This window comes from Miscanthus floridulus, chromosome 9, assembly GCF_019320115.1.
Source record: "Miscanthus floridulus cultivar M001 chromosome 9, ASM1932011v1, whole genome shotgun sequence".
In the NCBI taxonomy this organism is placed as follows: Eukaryota; Viridiplantae; Streptophyta; class Magnoliopsida; order Poales; family Poaceae; genus Miscanthus; species Miscanthus floridulus.
In genome coordinates, this window is record NC_089588.1 from 34,689,461 (window position 1) to 34,706,236 (window position 16,776).

The 16,776-nt window shown below is 45.7% G+C and overlaps 1 protein-coding gene across 1 annotated transcript; it reads left to right on the top strand.

Annotated features, from left to right (window-relative positions):
• The first annotated feature begins 2,995 nt into the window (after positions 1-2,995).
• On the top strand, positions 2,996-3,961 carry LOC136479641 (uncharacterized mitochondrial protein AtMg00810-like). The gene is made up of 2 exons (XM_066477433.1): positions 2,996-3,318; positions 3,763-3,961. Exons 1-2 carry the CDS (start codon positions 2,996-2,998, stop codon positions 3,959-3,961), a joined length of 522 nt encoding a protein of 173 aa, XP_066333530.1.
• Positions 3,962-16,776: the final 12,815 nt, after the last annotated feature.

Sequence of the window (16,776 nt, forward strand, 5' to 3'; positions counted from 1 at the left end):
TCCTCCGCGGCCTCAGTCGCAAGTTTCACCACATGGTGTCCATCCTCAAGATGCACAGGCCATTCCCGACGTTCACCGAAGCCCGTACACACCTCCTATTGGAGGAGATGGAGATCGACGCTCGTCCTCCGTCCCCACCGGCCACCCTCGTCGCTGCGACGCCGGGTCTAGTGGCTCCTAGTGCGCCTGCTGCTCCACGTTCGGGAGCGCCTCCTCCTCCGCGCCCCGCTACACCAACCGGGGGCCAGCGCAACGGCCGCCGTCGTGGCCGCGGTGGACATGGCAGACCTGCTGGTAGCGGCCCTCCAGCGCCCTCTGCTGGTGCGGCCCCGGGTGGACAGGGCAGCGCCCCTCCCAGTATGGCCGTGTACTCGTCGTTCGCCCACCCTTGGGCCGGCACCGTGCGCATGTGGCCGTACGACCAGTCGGGATGACCTCCGCCGCCACAGCCTACATTCCACACAGCCCCGCACTATGGCGGTTTCGCTGCTCTTCCCGGCGCCTATGGAGGCACATACGGTGCCCCACCGTCCTCGTACGGCACGTACTACGGGGGAGCTGCACCGCCAGGCTTCCAGACGCCCTCACCAGCGTACCAGGCAGCGCCCTGGAACCCCACTCATGGCGGGTCTTGGCACCAGGACTCCCTGGCACACTCCTTCAACACCATGACGCTGAACCCGCCGGCCTCTGAGTGGTATGCTGATTCAGGTGCCGGCTCACACATGACCTCGGATGCTGGTATACTCTCCACCATTTCCCCACCCTCTTCATCTACTCCTTCATCTATCGTTGTGGGAAATGGTGCTTTACTTCCTGTCACAACCAATGGATCACATATTTTTTCCTTACCGCATCGTAATCTTGCTCTTAATAACGTTCTGGTGTCACCCAACATTATTAAGAATTTAATTTCCATTCATCGTTTTACCACCGACAATAATTGTTCCATTGAGTTTGATCCATTTGGTCTTTCTGTGAAGGATTTGCAAACCAGGCACGTGATCGCCAGGTGTAATAGTTCTGGTGACCTCTATCCTTTTTTTGCACCCTCCACCAGCACCTCCGCGTTCATCGCCGCACCCACCTCCCTTTGGCATCGCCGTCTCGGACACCTTGGGCGTGAAGTTTTGTCCAAACTCATTAGGTCCAATGTCATTTCCTGTAATAAAGATGATATCAATCATATCTGTCATGCGTGCCAACTTGGTCATCATGTACGTCTACCCTTCGGTTCATCTAGCTCTCGAGCTACTCATAATTTTGATTTAATACATTGTGATTTAAGGACCTCTTCACTTGTTAGTGTGTCGGGATACAAATATTACCTTGTTATTCTTGATGACTGCTCTCACTACATTCGGACTTTTCCACTCCGCCTCAAGTCCGAGACATTTTCCACACTTTTCTAATTTTTTTGCATATGTTCGCACACAGTTTGGCACCACCATCAAGAGCGTCCAGTGCGACAATGGCCATGAATTCGACAATTCCCAGGCCCGCACGTTCTTCCTCTCCCACGGTGTTGCCCTCCGCATGTCGTGTCCATACACCTCCCAACAAAATGGTAAAGCAGAGCGTTCCCTTCATACCATCAATAACACTCTGCGTTCCCTTTTCTTTCAGGCAAGTCTCCCTCCAGCTTACTGGGTTGAGGCCCTTCACACCGCCACATATCTTGTGAACCGCCTCCCCACTAAAACTCTCGCCTCCTCCACACCATACAACGCTCTCTTCTCTGCCCAGCCCTCATATCATCATCTCAAAGTTTTTGGTTGCGCCTGTTACCCCAATATGTCCTCTACAGCGCCCCACAAACTTGCCCCCCGTTCTTCTCTATGTGTTTTCCTCAGCTACTCCTTGGAGCACAAAGGCTATCGATGCCTCGAGCTTCAGTCGAACTGCATTCTTATTTCTAGACATGTCATTTTTGATGAATTCTTTTTTCCTTTCTCTGACATGTCTAGCACACCCATGGCACCCTCCGCCCTGGACTTTCTCGTCGATGATCATGATCTTACCGCTTCAGTTCTTGGAGCTCGCTTTGTGCGTGCAGGTACAGCAGCTTCCTCAGCGGCACACCCCATGCCCGAGGCCACCCCTGCGCCGTCGAGCCCTGGTGCAGGGCCGTGGTCGCCTGGGTCTAGCTCTGCTGCCCATGGCACCACCTCCACACTACCGTCCACGTCGTTCGGTGCCGCTGCCCCTGTGCACCCTGCACAGGTCGCTGCTAGTGGCACCACGCCGACCACGAGTGCTGCCGGTCCTACTGCCCCTGCTGCTCACGCACAGGTTGTTGCCAGCGATACCGGCCGCACAGCTGCCACCCGACCGATCGTCATCCCTCCGGTCACCAATGTGCACGCGTGGCAAGGCTGGCATCGCACAACCCGTGGATCGCCTCAACCTCCATGCTGTGCCCATGTCGCCTCTTACTCGCTCTGTTCATGATGCACTTTCAGATCCCAATTGGCGATCCGCTATGCAGGCTGAGTATGACGCTCTGATTGCCAATGACACCTGGAGTCTTGTGCCTCGCCCTCCTGGCGTCAATGTTGTGACTGGCAAGTGGATTTATCGACACAAATTGCTCGCCGATGGGTCTCTTGATCGCTACAAGGCTCGCTGGGTACTACGGGGTTTCACACAGTGGCCCGGTGTTGATTATGATGAAACTTTCAGTCCTGTTGTCAAGCCTTCGACAGTTCGAGTTGTTCTCTCCCTGGCATTATCTCAAAACTGGCCCATTCATCAACTAGATGTGAAGAATGCATTTCTCCATGGCACTCTCACTGAGACAGTGTGCTGCGTGCAGCCCTCTAGTTTTGTGGATTCTTCTTGCTCAGATTTTGTCTGTCGGCTCAACAAGTCCTTATATGGTTTGAAGCAGGCTCCTCGTGCTTGGCATCACAGGTTCGCCTCTCACCTCGTGTCACTTGGATTTGTTGAAACAAAGTGAGATACTTCGCTCTTTCTATATCGCCACGGTCCAGACATGGCCTACTTACTGCTATATGTCGATGACATTGTCCTCACCGCCTCCTCTGCTGGATTTCTCAAGCACATCATTGCGGCTCTCCAACGTGAGTTTGCTATGACGGATATGGGTCAGCTACATCACTTTCTGGGCATTTCTGTGACACGCTCTGCAGATGGTCTGTTTCTTCCTCAGCGGCAGTACAGTCAAGATATTTTGGAGCGCGCCCGGATGAGTGCGTGCAAGCCGTGCAGCACGCCTGTTGATCTACACTCCAAATTATCTGCTGATGGACCGCCTGTTGCTGACGCTACACAGTACCGCAGCCTAGCTGGCGCTCTGTAGTATCTGACTTTCACCCGACCAGACATTGCCTTTGCAGTTCAGCAGATATGCCTCCATATGCATGATCCTCGGGAGCCGCACCTCGCTGCTCTCAAGCGGATCCTGCGCTACTTGCAGGGCACACTATCACTTGGGCTGACCATGCGCCGATCTTCACCTGCAGATCTTGTTGTTTACACGGATGCCGACTGGGCTGGCTGTCCTGACACTCATCGGTCAACCTCTGGCTACACAGTATTTCTTGGGGATAACTTGGTGTCCTAGTCTTCCAAGCGTTAGCATACAGTCTCCAGATCGAGTGCCGAAGTTGAATATCGTGCTGTGTCGAATGGTGTTGCTGAAGCTACCTGGCTGCGTCAGCTGCTTCTTGAGCTTCGCCACCCCCCTCGCCGTGCCACCTTGGTCTATTGCGATAATATCAGTGCTGTATATCTCTCCAGCAACCCAGTGCAGCATCAGCGGACAAAGCATGTTGAGATTGATCTCCATTTTGTTCGAGAGAAGGTCGCCCTCGGTCACGTTCGGGTCCTACATGTTCCTACGACATCGCAGTACGCCGACGTCTTTACCAAGGGCCTTCCTACCTCACTTTTTCAGGAGTTTCGGTTCAGCCTGAATGTTAGCGATGCTCCTGATTAGACTGCGGGGGAGTGTTAGCCTATTGTAATTCTAGCAAGTGTAATTATAGTAGGTTAACCTTGATTAGTGGCATGCCTGTGCGGTTGGCTTATGAGCCACCCCGGCCTCTATATGTACTGATGCATTGACATGGAATAGAATCAATAATTCCTACACTTTCAGACTGGTCGGCCCAATTACAGGAGCCTGAACTTCATCACTATCCTGTGAGTAAACCTCTTCCACCATACCCTCAAAATCAGCCACACACCATCCTCGCCCATCACCTTGTCAGCACATTCCAAAGAAGTATCTCCGAGACCAGCACCATCAAGAGGATTGTTATCTTCCTCCATTGCATCATCCGGATTTGTTCTCTTTGCATTCCTGTCTGCTGCATTCTCCTGTTCCTTCTCGTTTTCTTTTTTCTCCCCACCGTATCCATCACCATCAAAGTCAAACTTAACCTCATCACCATTCTCATCAAAACCGACCCTCTCCATCTCAACCTTTAGCTTAAAATAGTGATCACCAATTATAACGTCCATCTTAGATGGAACCAAGGCCAGATCTAAAACCGCAACCAAAATTCGCCTGAAGTCATTTTTCCGGGTTGTAACCATATCCACCATTTGAGTTGAACCAAAGATGGTTCCGACCGCCCATAAATTGAGATACTCATGCAGAGGCTTCCTAATACCAATTACTCGAAGCCAAACTTTACGGAGAAGGAACCCTCCTCTTTAACATGCCATTCTTGAAATTTCAGATGGGAACCCGTAGCAGCCCCATTCTCCATCACGTCAGCTCCGCCATAGTTAATTGAACGCTGCAATTCAGCTCTGGAAGGAAACTGAACCACAAAAGAATTGTCATCATGAATTACTGGGTCCCACCTCCACTTCACAGGCACGATCCTCTGAAGCTTCAAAACTAGCTGATCCTTTGAAATAGTTCCACCCACAACTGTCACCAGAACATTCTTGGACTCTTTCTTTCCTGGCAGCTGAGCATGAGGAATGTGATAAAAACCAAGTCCGGCCACTGAATAACCCACCGCATGTGCCATGGACATAGGAAGTTTAAGCACAGGGCAGCGATGGTTAACATGATCATGACCATCACATATAAAACAGTAAACTAGCACAATCAGATGTTGCATGACCTTTCTGAGAACACCTGTCGCATACCTTCCGCTTACCACCCAATTTGTTGCCAGAAAGATCTCCTGTGCCTGTATTCACCTCCACATTCTCATGCAAAGCGCCCTTGTGCTGTTTACCATCGCCCTGAACGGTTGGCGGCACCCGAGCCATAGTGGTGGGTTACGCCCCCTCGACGAGCCTCTGGTCTGGACCTGCGGCATAAGACGATCTTTCAGCTCCACCTCATCCAAGCCGACCCATTTCACCGTGCTGCGCTGGAAAACCACAGCCGCTGCGGGAACGGAAGGTCCACCCAGGCCATCCTCGGCTCTGGCCTGCCATCGAGCCATAGCCGCCATAACCAGGGTCAAAGCCCTGATTGACTCCCTGGAAAACCTCCCTGGAAGTGATCGTCGTCTTCTCGGTCCTCCTGGCAAGGACGCGGTCCTCCCGCTGCACGGCCTGATGGCCCCGAGGTGCGGCACTGGCCAGAGGCCCTTGCTGGTGAGGACGCCGGATGGCACCCCCAGGTGGACCGTGTTGTATCACGCGTACTCAGCCAGTGCTAGTGAAGGAGCCGGTCTGGGCCGGCCGACCCACACCGCTAGCAGTACATTTCCATAGGAGGTTATTGTGGTGCACCTGCAGTGCCATGTCTCGTTATCTTATCATCAGGATAAAAGTAGTCTCAGTTCTACAGCTGGACATGAAAGAAGTGGTTTTCTGGATTCAGATTCTCCGGCAGTGGAGCTAATAGTTTTTATCTGCCCAGAGGATATGGAGCCTGCAGCAGCTGAGAGCTATGCTGTAGAGGTGATTGGTGTCTTGGTGAAAAGGAGTCAGGAATGATACACACCAATGCATACCTCATACCTGCAATACCTAGATGAGAAATTACTACCGAAGGCGATAAATTCTTAGAATAAGAAATAGGCTGCCCTAACACGCTTTGGGCAAGTATAGTTCCATGTTTTACTTTGTGTACCTATAAAAATGCAGAAGCTAAGCAATATACCTACAAAAATAAAATGGTGTACAAAAATAAATAAGCCTACAGTTCAACCTGTATTTACTATTGTTTTCATTGATGTGTGCTACTACATTCACTGCATCATGCTGCCATCATCATTGTGATTGTTATTTAGGCCTTATTTGGGAGGACTCCTTGGCTCCGGCTCCTCCATTTTTCACTGAAAAACGGCTCCTCCTAGTAAACCATTTAGTAAGGCTCTTCCAGAGGCGCCAGTGCTGGAGAGGAGAGGAGCCCTACCAAGACGGGCCTTATCGCAATTCATTTTCTTGCATTCTAAGGATGATGATCTTTAGGAACCTAAATATTAAGACACTGATGTGCAAGAGGATCATGAATAGCTTGTGTTCAAGCGAGGAAGTGGAGGATGAGGCTTCCAAGACTGCCAGCATATGATGAGAATGTTGCTGATCTGTATGATCTCAAGCAGCAGATGAAAAGTCTGATTCTTCTAGTTAGCATTGTTCACTGGTGAGTATCTACTTAGCTTAGTTCTTGAATATTGTTGTGAGATAATTGGTCGAGATTGCAATGTTTGGGTTATATTTATATGTTTTTTGGTCACTCAACATTATAATTGGACATGTAAACATAATGTCAACTTTTTGACATGCAGATGTGTGGGCTGTATGTATACGAGATTGCCTTCAAATATGATATTGTTCGAATGAGTCAGGTTTAGAGATTATTTGGCCAAATATCAAGTCATATGTAAAATAGACTAGGCAAGTAAACATTGTGCTCCAGAAATTGGTTTTGGGAGAAAACAAACAGGGCTGGAAATGGGTTCGGGGTAGACAAAATGGGCTTTATATGGGATACACCCACATAACTAGGCTAAAAAACATATACCATGTCATACAGGAAAAGTTCTATTCTATAACAATTATGTTCATCATAACATGTGTGCCACGTCACTCGCTACGTCAAGTGTGCCATTTCATCATCCACGTGTCAGAACCCTATTCAATGTGTCATGACATTCTTAACAACGAATAGAACCATCATAGGTTAGCGATGAAAGCTTAGTTGTCACAGACACTGGTACAGAAAGTGGCTGTACTCCCGGTTGGAAAACCCCTTCAGTCCCGGTTTCATAACCGGGAGCATGAATCCGGGACTAAAGGGCCCCTCCTTTAGTCCCGGTTTCTCGCCTGGGACTAAAGGTCCACCTTTAGTCCCGGTTGGTAAAACTAACCGGGGCTAAAGAGGCCTCCCGGCCTGGCCACGTGGGCCGGCCCTTTAGTCCCGGTTGGTATTACCAACCGGGACTAAAGGTTTTCTTTTTTTTATTTCTATTTTCAATTGATGATTCGTTTTGGTTTTCGAAAAGGTTCTCGAATACGCATTCTACGCTGCTAATAATATACGTATTCTACACGCTTATAATATTCGAACATTTTGTACAAAGTAAAGTATGAAACTAACATATATATTACATGCATATACATATATTGTACGTTATTTTATGTACATATAATATGTATATATATATATATTACAAATAAAGCTTGCATTGTATATTCTATCATATCCTTGGGATAACAAATTCACTCCATCTGGTTTGGCTTCCATGTTTTGTTGACATCATTGTAGAACTCGCTGGCAGAGTTTAGGACCTGGTCATTAAGAAATCCTGCTATGGTCTCTTGAATTGCTTTCAGTTGGTCACGTCGTATGACTTTTTTCTTCAACCATAGAGTCTTCAATAAAAGTTGAAGGAAAAGTATATATATATATATGTGTGTGTGTGTGTGTGTGTGTTGGTCAAGTGATTACTTATATATATGAGCAATAAAAGAAATTGTGAATATATGAATATATTTATATAACGTACTTTGAGGATGTCTTCAGGAGTTTTTTTTAGTACGCCATGATGAACTCGCAAACATAGTATCCACAGTAGTTGTTCCCCTGTTCTTGCCTCAGAACCCACTTTTACGAGAAAAAAGATCCAGTGAATTGAAAGCATGCATGGTGTTAATTGAATTATATATATATATATAAATGTAGCCAGTACTTACTTTGTGTGCGATTACATCCAGTGGGGCTTTGCAATGTTTCATGTGGTGTTCCTCAATGAAACTTTTCCAAACACTGTGCTTAATAAAATAAAAAATTAATTTGGCCTTTAATAATTGTTGGAGTTAAGAGATCGGGGTATATATAGTTGCTAGAGAGACCAAATTACCCTTGGATAATATCTATCATGTCTTGGTACTCTGTTTGCGCTTTTCTTAACGAGTCTAAGATGCTCAACCAACTATTGGCCATCTCGATGACCATCAATATCCAGTGATTGCTGCATATGTTTTTATACACAAATATGATCGACATTAACTAGAGTCAACATATATATATATATGGGAGATAGCTTAGCTAGTAAGCAAATAATTGAACAAATGTCCATATGATCGACATTAATTATTTAACACTCACTTGAAGTTGTAGGGGAAGAGTATGTCCTTGTTTTGTTGGTTCACTAAGAATCTCATGAGATTTTTCTCGAGTTCAGCTTTCCATTGAGGCGGGGGATTAGGGTGTTTGAATACGACATTTGGATCAACGAAACAACATCATTATCCTTTCTCTTTCTGAGTTATGTCATGTCATATCTGCATATATAAAAATATAGTGTGAGGATATATAATTTATATGTATACATGTAGCTTTATATATATACACTTTAATAGTAGAAAATAATCACACTTACAGACAATAGCAGCTAATGAGACTTTTGTGGAGAGAGTCTAGGTGGCATAGTTGGTGTAATTCTAAAAACTCGACATATATAATGTCATCGCCACAGAAATAATGTTGGTTTCTAACTCTGACAGAAACAAAGGTCTCTCCCCGTTCACATGCCGCTATGTACCACTTGTTTAGCAAGTACATTTGCGTACCCAGTTCACCTAAGGCCTCAGGGTTGTATAGACTCTTTCCATGTTCAAATTTCTTCCAAGTATCCACTTTTGGAGCAGATGGTCCTTCAGCGAGCACTTGAGCAAGGTCCAAACCAGTATCCTCGTAAAACCGAACCAGTTCCTCATAATCGACATCCAGTAAGTCTAAGTTTGAACCATATTCATTACGAATGACAAGAGGGGGACTGATTGTTGCGATTATTGTTCGAGTTGTGCAACATCTTTCCCTACTCTAGTCTTTTTCTGCGCCGCCTCAGATGACTTGGTGAGAGATCTTTCGTAGTCTGATTTTGGCAGGGTCTTTTGAGATTCCCACTTTTTCTGGTCCACCTTCTTTCTTAGAAGATCTGGAGGTAGGTAGAAGTACGATTTCTCTGGGTTCTCCCTCGCTTCTCGTTACTTTCTTACTTTTTCGAAGAAACTTGTCACATCTTTTTATACTGCAGGATTTAATTCCTTTTCACTTTTCTCATAAGATAGTTTTTGGGGAATAACTGGATTAGAGGAGGCTTTCTTCTTTGCCGGCTGGTGGGCCAACGGCTTCGTTTGCGGGGCATACCTCTTAGGAGCTGGTTGCTTCTTGGTCATAAAGGGAGGCGGGGCAACCGTTGGAGACCTCCTTGGAGGTGGCGGTGGTGGAGACCTCCTTGGAGGCGTTGGAGACCTCCTTGGAGGTGACGGCGGTGGCAGCGTTGCATAATCATTTCCCGGAGCACTATGATGATTTGAAGATTGAATAATTGGACTTAGGTTGGCGGAGGCCCTGCTGTGTGAGTACAAAAAAGAATAATTAGGTATAAGAAATTGTTATTATTAATCATGCATGTCAATAGAAAATTGGTGAAAAAATTGTTTCGTTCACTTTTGTCCGCACCTATTGTCTGGTAGTTGAGGAAGCGGCGGTGGACTAGAGACCCCGGGAATAATAATGTAGCGCTTGCGCCATAGTATGAATGTCTTCTCTGCTTCTCCTAGAATCTTCTTCCCATCACCTCCTGGAATGTCAAGAGCCAAATCACTAAAATCTTTGTTAACTCTATCCACTGAGATGCTAACATATCTAGGTGGTATTATTGCCCTATGGATTCTTGGTGTCTTGGTAGGATCTAAAGGAGAAAAAAACTGAGAGCCACCATGATTGTGGCATTCTCTTCTGGAATATGTAGCTCACATGATGTAAACGGTGCAGTGATGTCATACACGGGGAAACGTAGCATTGCGTCATCTTGATTTGGCAACTCCGTGGAAGCGCAGCTGCTTTTCAACTGATCAAGGGGGCTAATATTAATGTTGATTCCTAGATCTGATGCCTGCCTTTGGGCACTCATTGCTATTTGCACTTGCTTTATGATTTCGTCCTGCATTCTAGCTTGCATGGCTTTTTCGCGCTCCTATGCTTGAAGCAACGCCTCCCGTGACTCACGAACATATTCCTCCAACCTGTTGATCTACGCTGCTTCCTCATCCTTCCTTCTCTATCGGCTTCTGTAGGTATCTCTATCGTTAGGAAAACCACGCTCCCAAGAAATGTTCCGTCCTAAACCTCTCGTTCGGCCACTGTGTTCAGCAGTCCCGATGGCATACGTCAGTTCATCCTTCTCTCTATTGGGCCTGAACGCACCAATAGCTTTAGCTTGTAGAGCATAAGAAAATCTTTGTGTTGCTCTTTCGAGTTTTGGACCATGAACCAGTTTCTCGGTCTCTAGGTCCAGTCTTCCCCCATGAGCGAAAAACCAATTCTTCGCACGTTTGGGCCAATTGAGTGATTCTGGTGTGATACCCTTGGCAAGAATGTCCGCTTCTATTTTTTCCCACTTGGGAATGGCAGTCGTGTAGCCACCAGATCCCATGCCATGGTGGTATACCTTCTATTGGGCATTCTTTTGGTTCCTTCTCACCCGTTCCTCACCCTCTTCCAAAGTCTTGTACTGTACAAAATCATTCCAGTAGGGCCTCAACTTCGCGAGCGGGCCCCTAGTATTGAAATTGGGCGTTAGGTTCTTCTTGACGTATTTCGTGTATAGGGATTTCTTACAAATATGGAATTGTGCGGCCATCTTCTTCATAGCCCACTTTCGAACCAGCTCCTTCAATTCATCATCGTTGATATCATCATAATCATCCACTTGCAACGTGAAATGTTGAAGGATATCATCCCAAATTAAATTCTTATCAAGATCAGAGACAAAACTAACATGAGGCTCATTGATCTTTTGCTTCCATTCATGGGCCTGATCGGAAGTCTGTCCCTTACAAGGTACCCACAGTGTTGCACGAATTTCCTTGCATGTGGACCAAGTGGTTCGCCTGTCTCGATATTGAATTCCGATATTATGTTGCGCCCCTCCAATGGCTTTTTTGGGCCTCAAATATTTTTACTTTTCGCCGTTGTGGTCATCGATCCAGAGGGCTACGTATAAAAAAGATTAAATAAATATCATGTGTACACATAATAGATAATAGATATTCAAATATATATATAAATATATATACCTCGCTAGTATTTTCTTGCACAATATTTTCTTGGTTATCTTCAAGAGCCAGGTATTGACTCCCGTCATCTATATCCTGCTGGTCACCATGAGCAAATTAAGTGCCGGTGTTGATAATATTCATCATTTCTTCATCCATGTTGTCTCTCGGGGTAGCCATCTAGCTTTTACTCCACTAGATATATCTATAAAAAATAAAAACTATATCTATAAAATGGACTCCTATAGGACGTGCCACCTTGAGTATAGTAACATTTGTAGATGACATTTATAGGTCTGAAGTTATCAAATATCCATAAAATTCTAGCTCAAAAACATGTTTAAATAAATAACCATCCGTACTAGTTGACCTTACTTATGTGATCATCTCGGCGAGCATTTCTCTACTGGACAGCACCGTACTTGGCCAAGGAAGAGCTCCGATTCTACGAGGAAGGGAACACGGTCTTCCACGACCGTTGCCGCTGTCCCTCATAGAATCAAAGCTCCTCCTTGACGTCCGTTACCGCTCGGCAGAGAACATGCTAGCTGAGATGAACACGTTCCGCAAGTTCAACTAGTACGGATTTTCTACAATTTTCTAACTGTTTTCTAAGTTTTTCATTTCATGGAAAAATTAATTCTAAAAAATAAAAGGCATGATTTCTAAGTATTTCATTTTATGGAAAAAATAATTCTAAGTGACCTGCTCGACATCGGTGAGCTCGTGGGCGTTTTATGGAAAAATTCATTCTAAGTGACCTGCTCCACAAAATTGAGAAAAAACACACGCTCTCATGACCCCACACATCTTCTAAGATCACGTAAGCCGCCGCTTGTCGATCCGATCTGACGGGGTTTCACCAGCGCTGAGCATCGTTTAGGTTGTCGAGGATTGTAACATTTGTAGATGACATTTGTAGGTCTGAAGTTATCAAATATCCATCAAATTCTAGCTCAAAAACATGTTTAAATAAATAACCATCCGTACTAGTTGACCTTACTTACGTGATCATCTCGATGAGCATTTCTCCACCGGACGGCACTGTACTTGGCCACGAAAGAGCTCCGATTCTACAAGGGAACACGATCTTCCACGACCGTTGCCGCTGTCTCTCGTAGAATCAAAGCTCCTCCTTGACGTCCATTACCGCTCGGCAGAGAACATGCTAGCCAAGATGAACACAGTCCGCAATTTCAACTAGTACGAATTTTCTACAATTTTCTAACTATTTTCTAAGTTTTTCATTTCATGGAAAAATTAATTCTAAAAAATAAAAGGCATGATTTCTAAGTATTTCATTTCATGGAAAAAATAATTCTAAGTGACCTGCTCGACATCGGCGAGCTCGCGGGCATTTCATGGAAAAAATAATTCTAAGTGACCTGCTCGACAAAATTGAGAAAAAACACACGCTCTCATGACCTCACACATCTTCTAAGATCACGTAAGCCGCCGCTTTGTCGATCCGATCCGACGGGGTTTCACCAGCGCTGAGTGTCGTTTAGGTCGTCTTGTTTGATGGTTCATTCATGATCGATTGATGCTACTGACAGGCACATACAAGAGATCAAATGAGCCCTAGCTAGCCGTCGTCTTCCAAACACAGACCCAATTGATGTCAAGCCGTAAGAAATCGAAACGAGCAAAACACAGACCCAATTGATGGCTCCGAGGCTCCACCTTCGCTGTGGCGTCGCTTAGGCTAGGGACGCTCAGCGCGAGGAAGGCTCGGGCGTGCTCCAATGAGGCAGCGCACGCGGGGAAGGCTCGGGCGTGCTCTGGTGAGGTAGCACGGGGAAGGCTCCGGGGCTCCTCGTCCTCGAAGGTGCGGCAGTGCCGGGAAGGCTCAGGCGCGCTCCAGTGAGGACGAGCGAGGTGGGCCGGGGATGAGGACGGCGCGTGCTCCAGCGAGGACGAGCGAGGCGCGCTGGCCGACCGAAGAAGAAGCGCGTGTGCGCGTGGGGCCGGTGACAGCGTGCGCGTGTGATGAGGCGAGGCTAGGGTGGTCGCCTGGGGGCGGCGGCGCTGCTGGATCGGATCGATCTGGAGGAGAAGATGAGGCGACGGCGTGGCGGAGACAAAGAGGAAGAGAACTAGAGAAGGGAGAAGGGCGTGGTTTATAAATGGAGACCTTTTGTCCCGGGTGATGGTTAGAACCGGGACTAAAGGTTCTTTAGTCCCGAGTGATGGTTAGAACCAGGACTAAAGGTCTGAGCTTTAGTCCCGGGTGTAGCCACGCCCCGGGAGTAAAGGGAATTTTGGCGGGCCGCGAAAACGCAGCCCACCTTTAGTCCCGGGTGGTTGATCCACCCAGGAGTAAAGGTGGGCTGCAGTTTGGCTTTCCGCTAGTTTCAAGCTCCATTTGTTTTTTTATATATTTCTTTCTATAAAATGTTAAAGTCTTGTTAATTGCATAGTAAATTAAATACAAGGCATAAAATTGTTTTAAAAGAATATGGATTTACTTTTGCTTTATTGCACACAGGAAAATTGTGTAACCTAAAGTTTTTTGTTTTTTCTTATAAGTATCGAAACATAATGTCATTAATAATTACTATTTCGTTAATGCAAAAATGTAGTGTTTAATTTAAATCATTAAAACTTTTGTTTCCAATTGGCAATTTATTTTCATATCATTTTAACATAAATCTTTTCATTTTTTCATCACTCATTGTCCAAAAGCGACATGGAAATCCCACCATCAAACACAAATTTAATCTGAACATAGAAAAAAAGGAAACACCTAATAAACATCTCTGAATTCACAATTATTACATAATACCTCTAATACACACTATTAAACATCACTATATATATCAAGCAGGCACGGCAGTGAACTTCTTCTTAATGTATATCCCTTGGTTATGATCGCACCGTAACCATGGAGTGTCCTCATCATTTAGCTGGATGCTAGGATCTTTGTTCACTGTGAAGGGTGAAATTCTATCATCCTTTTCATAATCTTCTGATATGTCTGACTTGTCTTCAATTCCAACGATGTTTCTTTTCCCTGAAAGAACTATGTGGTGCTTTGGCTCATTGATTGGGTCGTTGTTGTTTTTCCCTCTCTACGGTTTTGTAGACATGTCCTTGACATAGAACACCTGATTCACATCCTTGGCAAGGATGAACGGTTCGTCTTTGTACCCAATATTGTTGAGGTCCACGGTTGTCATTCCATACTGGTTTATCGACTGCTACCCCACCTCTAGTCGCCTTTACCCATTAGCACTTGAACAAAGGTACCTTAAAAGTAGGTGTATAGTTTAGTTCCCATATCTCCTCTATGCAGCCATAATATGTTTGCTTATTTCCATTAGGGTCGGTGGCATCTATGTGGACACCACTGTTTTGGTTGGTGCTCCTTTTATCTTGGGCTACTGTGTAAAATGTATTCCCATTTATCTCGTACCCTTTGCATGTGAGGACATGCCACGATGGCTACCTAGCCAACAAATACAGTTGCTCATCAATACTCTCATCACCCTAACATTCTTTTCGCAACCAGTCATTGAAAGTTTCCATGTGCTAACGCGTAATCCAAGCTTCAGACTTCCCTAGAAACTTGGATCGGAGCAACTCTTTATGTGTCTCGATATAGGGATGCACCAAGGAGGAGTTTTGCAGAACTATGTAGTTGCTTTATTAAAATAATTGTCGTGCGTACCAATATATGGTTTCTTCCCTAATGTCCCCTTTCCACTTAGTCTCCCCTCGTGTCACGATTCAGGAACACCAATCGGGTCAAAGTCGGGAATAAAGTCAACACAAAACTCAATGACCTCCTCTGTTCCATAGCCCTTGGCGATGCTTCCTTCTGGCCGAGCATGGTTGTGAACATATTTCTTTAGGACTCCCATGAACCTCTCAAAGGGGAACATGTTGTGCAGGAACATAGGACCGAGAATGCTAATCTCCTTGACCAGGTGAACTAGGAGGTGTGTCATGATATTAAAAAAGGAAGGAGGGAACATCAACTCAAAGCCGACAAGACATTGAACCACATCATTCTGTAGTTTATCCAGATCCATTGGATCGATTGCCTTCTGAGAAATTGCATTGAGGAATGCACATAGCTTCATGGTGGCTAGACGTACATTTGGAGGTAGAATTCCTCTTAATGCAACTAGAAGCAATTGCGTCATGAGCATGTGGCTGTCATGGGACTTTAAGTTTAGGAATTTCTTCTCTGGCACATTTATTATACCCTTTATATTCGAGGAGAATCCAGATGGTACCTTGATGCTTGCTAGGCATTCAAACATGCTTTCCTTCTCTTCTTTGCTAAGAGTGTAGCTGGTAGGACTTAAGTAATGTCGTCCATCATCTATCTTCTCTAGATGTAGGTTGTCTCGTTCTTTCAAACACCGTAGGTCCTGTCATGCTTCAAGTGTGTCCTTAGGCTTCCCATATACACCCATGAAGCCTAGTAGGTTCACACAAAGATTCTTCATCAGTTGCATCACATTGATCGCGCTACGGACCTCTAGGACTTGCCAATTGGGTAGCTCCCAAAATATGGACTTCTTCCACATGGGAGCATGATCGTCGGCGTCGTTTGGAACAGGTTCGCTGCCATGTGCCTTTCCAAATACTACTTTCACATCCTTGACCATATTGAGTACATCCACACCAGTTCGGTTTCCTGGCTTGGTCTGGTGGTCTGCCTTACCTATAAAATTCTTGCCTTTCTTTCTTAGGGGGTGATTCGTAGGAAGAAATCGACGATGGCCAAGGTACACGACCTTTCGACATTTTTTTAATAATATACCTTTAATGTCATCAAAATAGTGCGTGCATGCATTATATCCCTTGTTTGATTGTCCTGAAAGATTACTTAGAGCAGGCCAATCATTGATTGTTACGAATAACAATGCTCGCAGGTCAAAGTGCTCCTGTTTGTGCTCTTCCCACACACGTACACCTGGTCTGTTCCACAAAAGCAGAAGTTCTTCAACTAGTGGCCTTAGGTACACATCGATGTCGTTGCTAGGTTGCCTTGGGTCTTAGATGAGCACTGGCATCATAATAAACTTATGCTTCAAGCATAACCAGGGAGGAAGGTTATAGATACATAGAGTAACAGGCCAAGTGCTATGACTACTACTCTACTCCCCAAAAGGATTCATACCATCCATACTTAAAGCAAACCTTAAGTTTCTTGCGTTATTTGTAAACTCTAGGAATTCTCTATAGATTGCTCTCCACTGGGACCCATCAGCAGGGTGTCTCAACATATTGTCTACCTTACGGTCTTCTTTG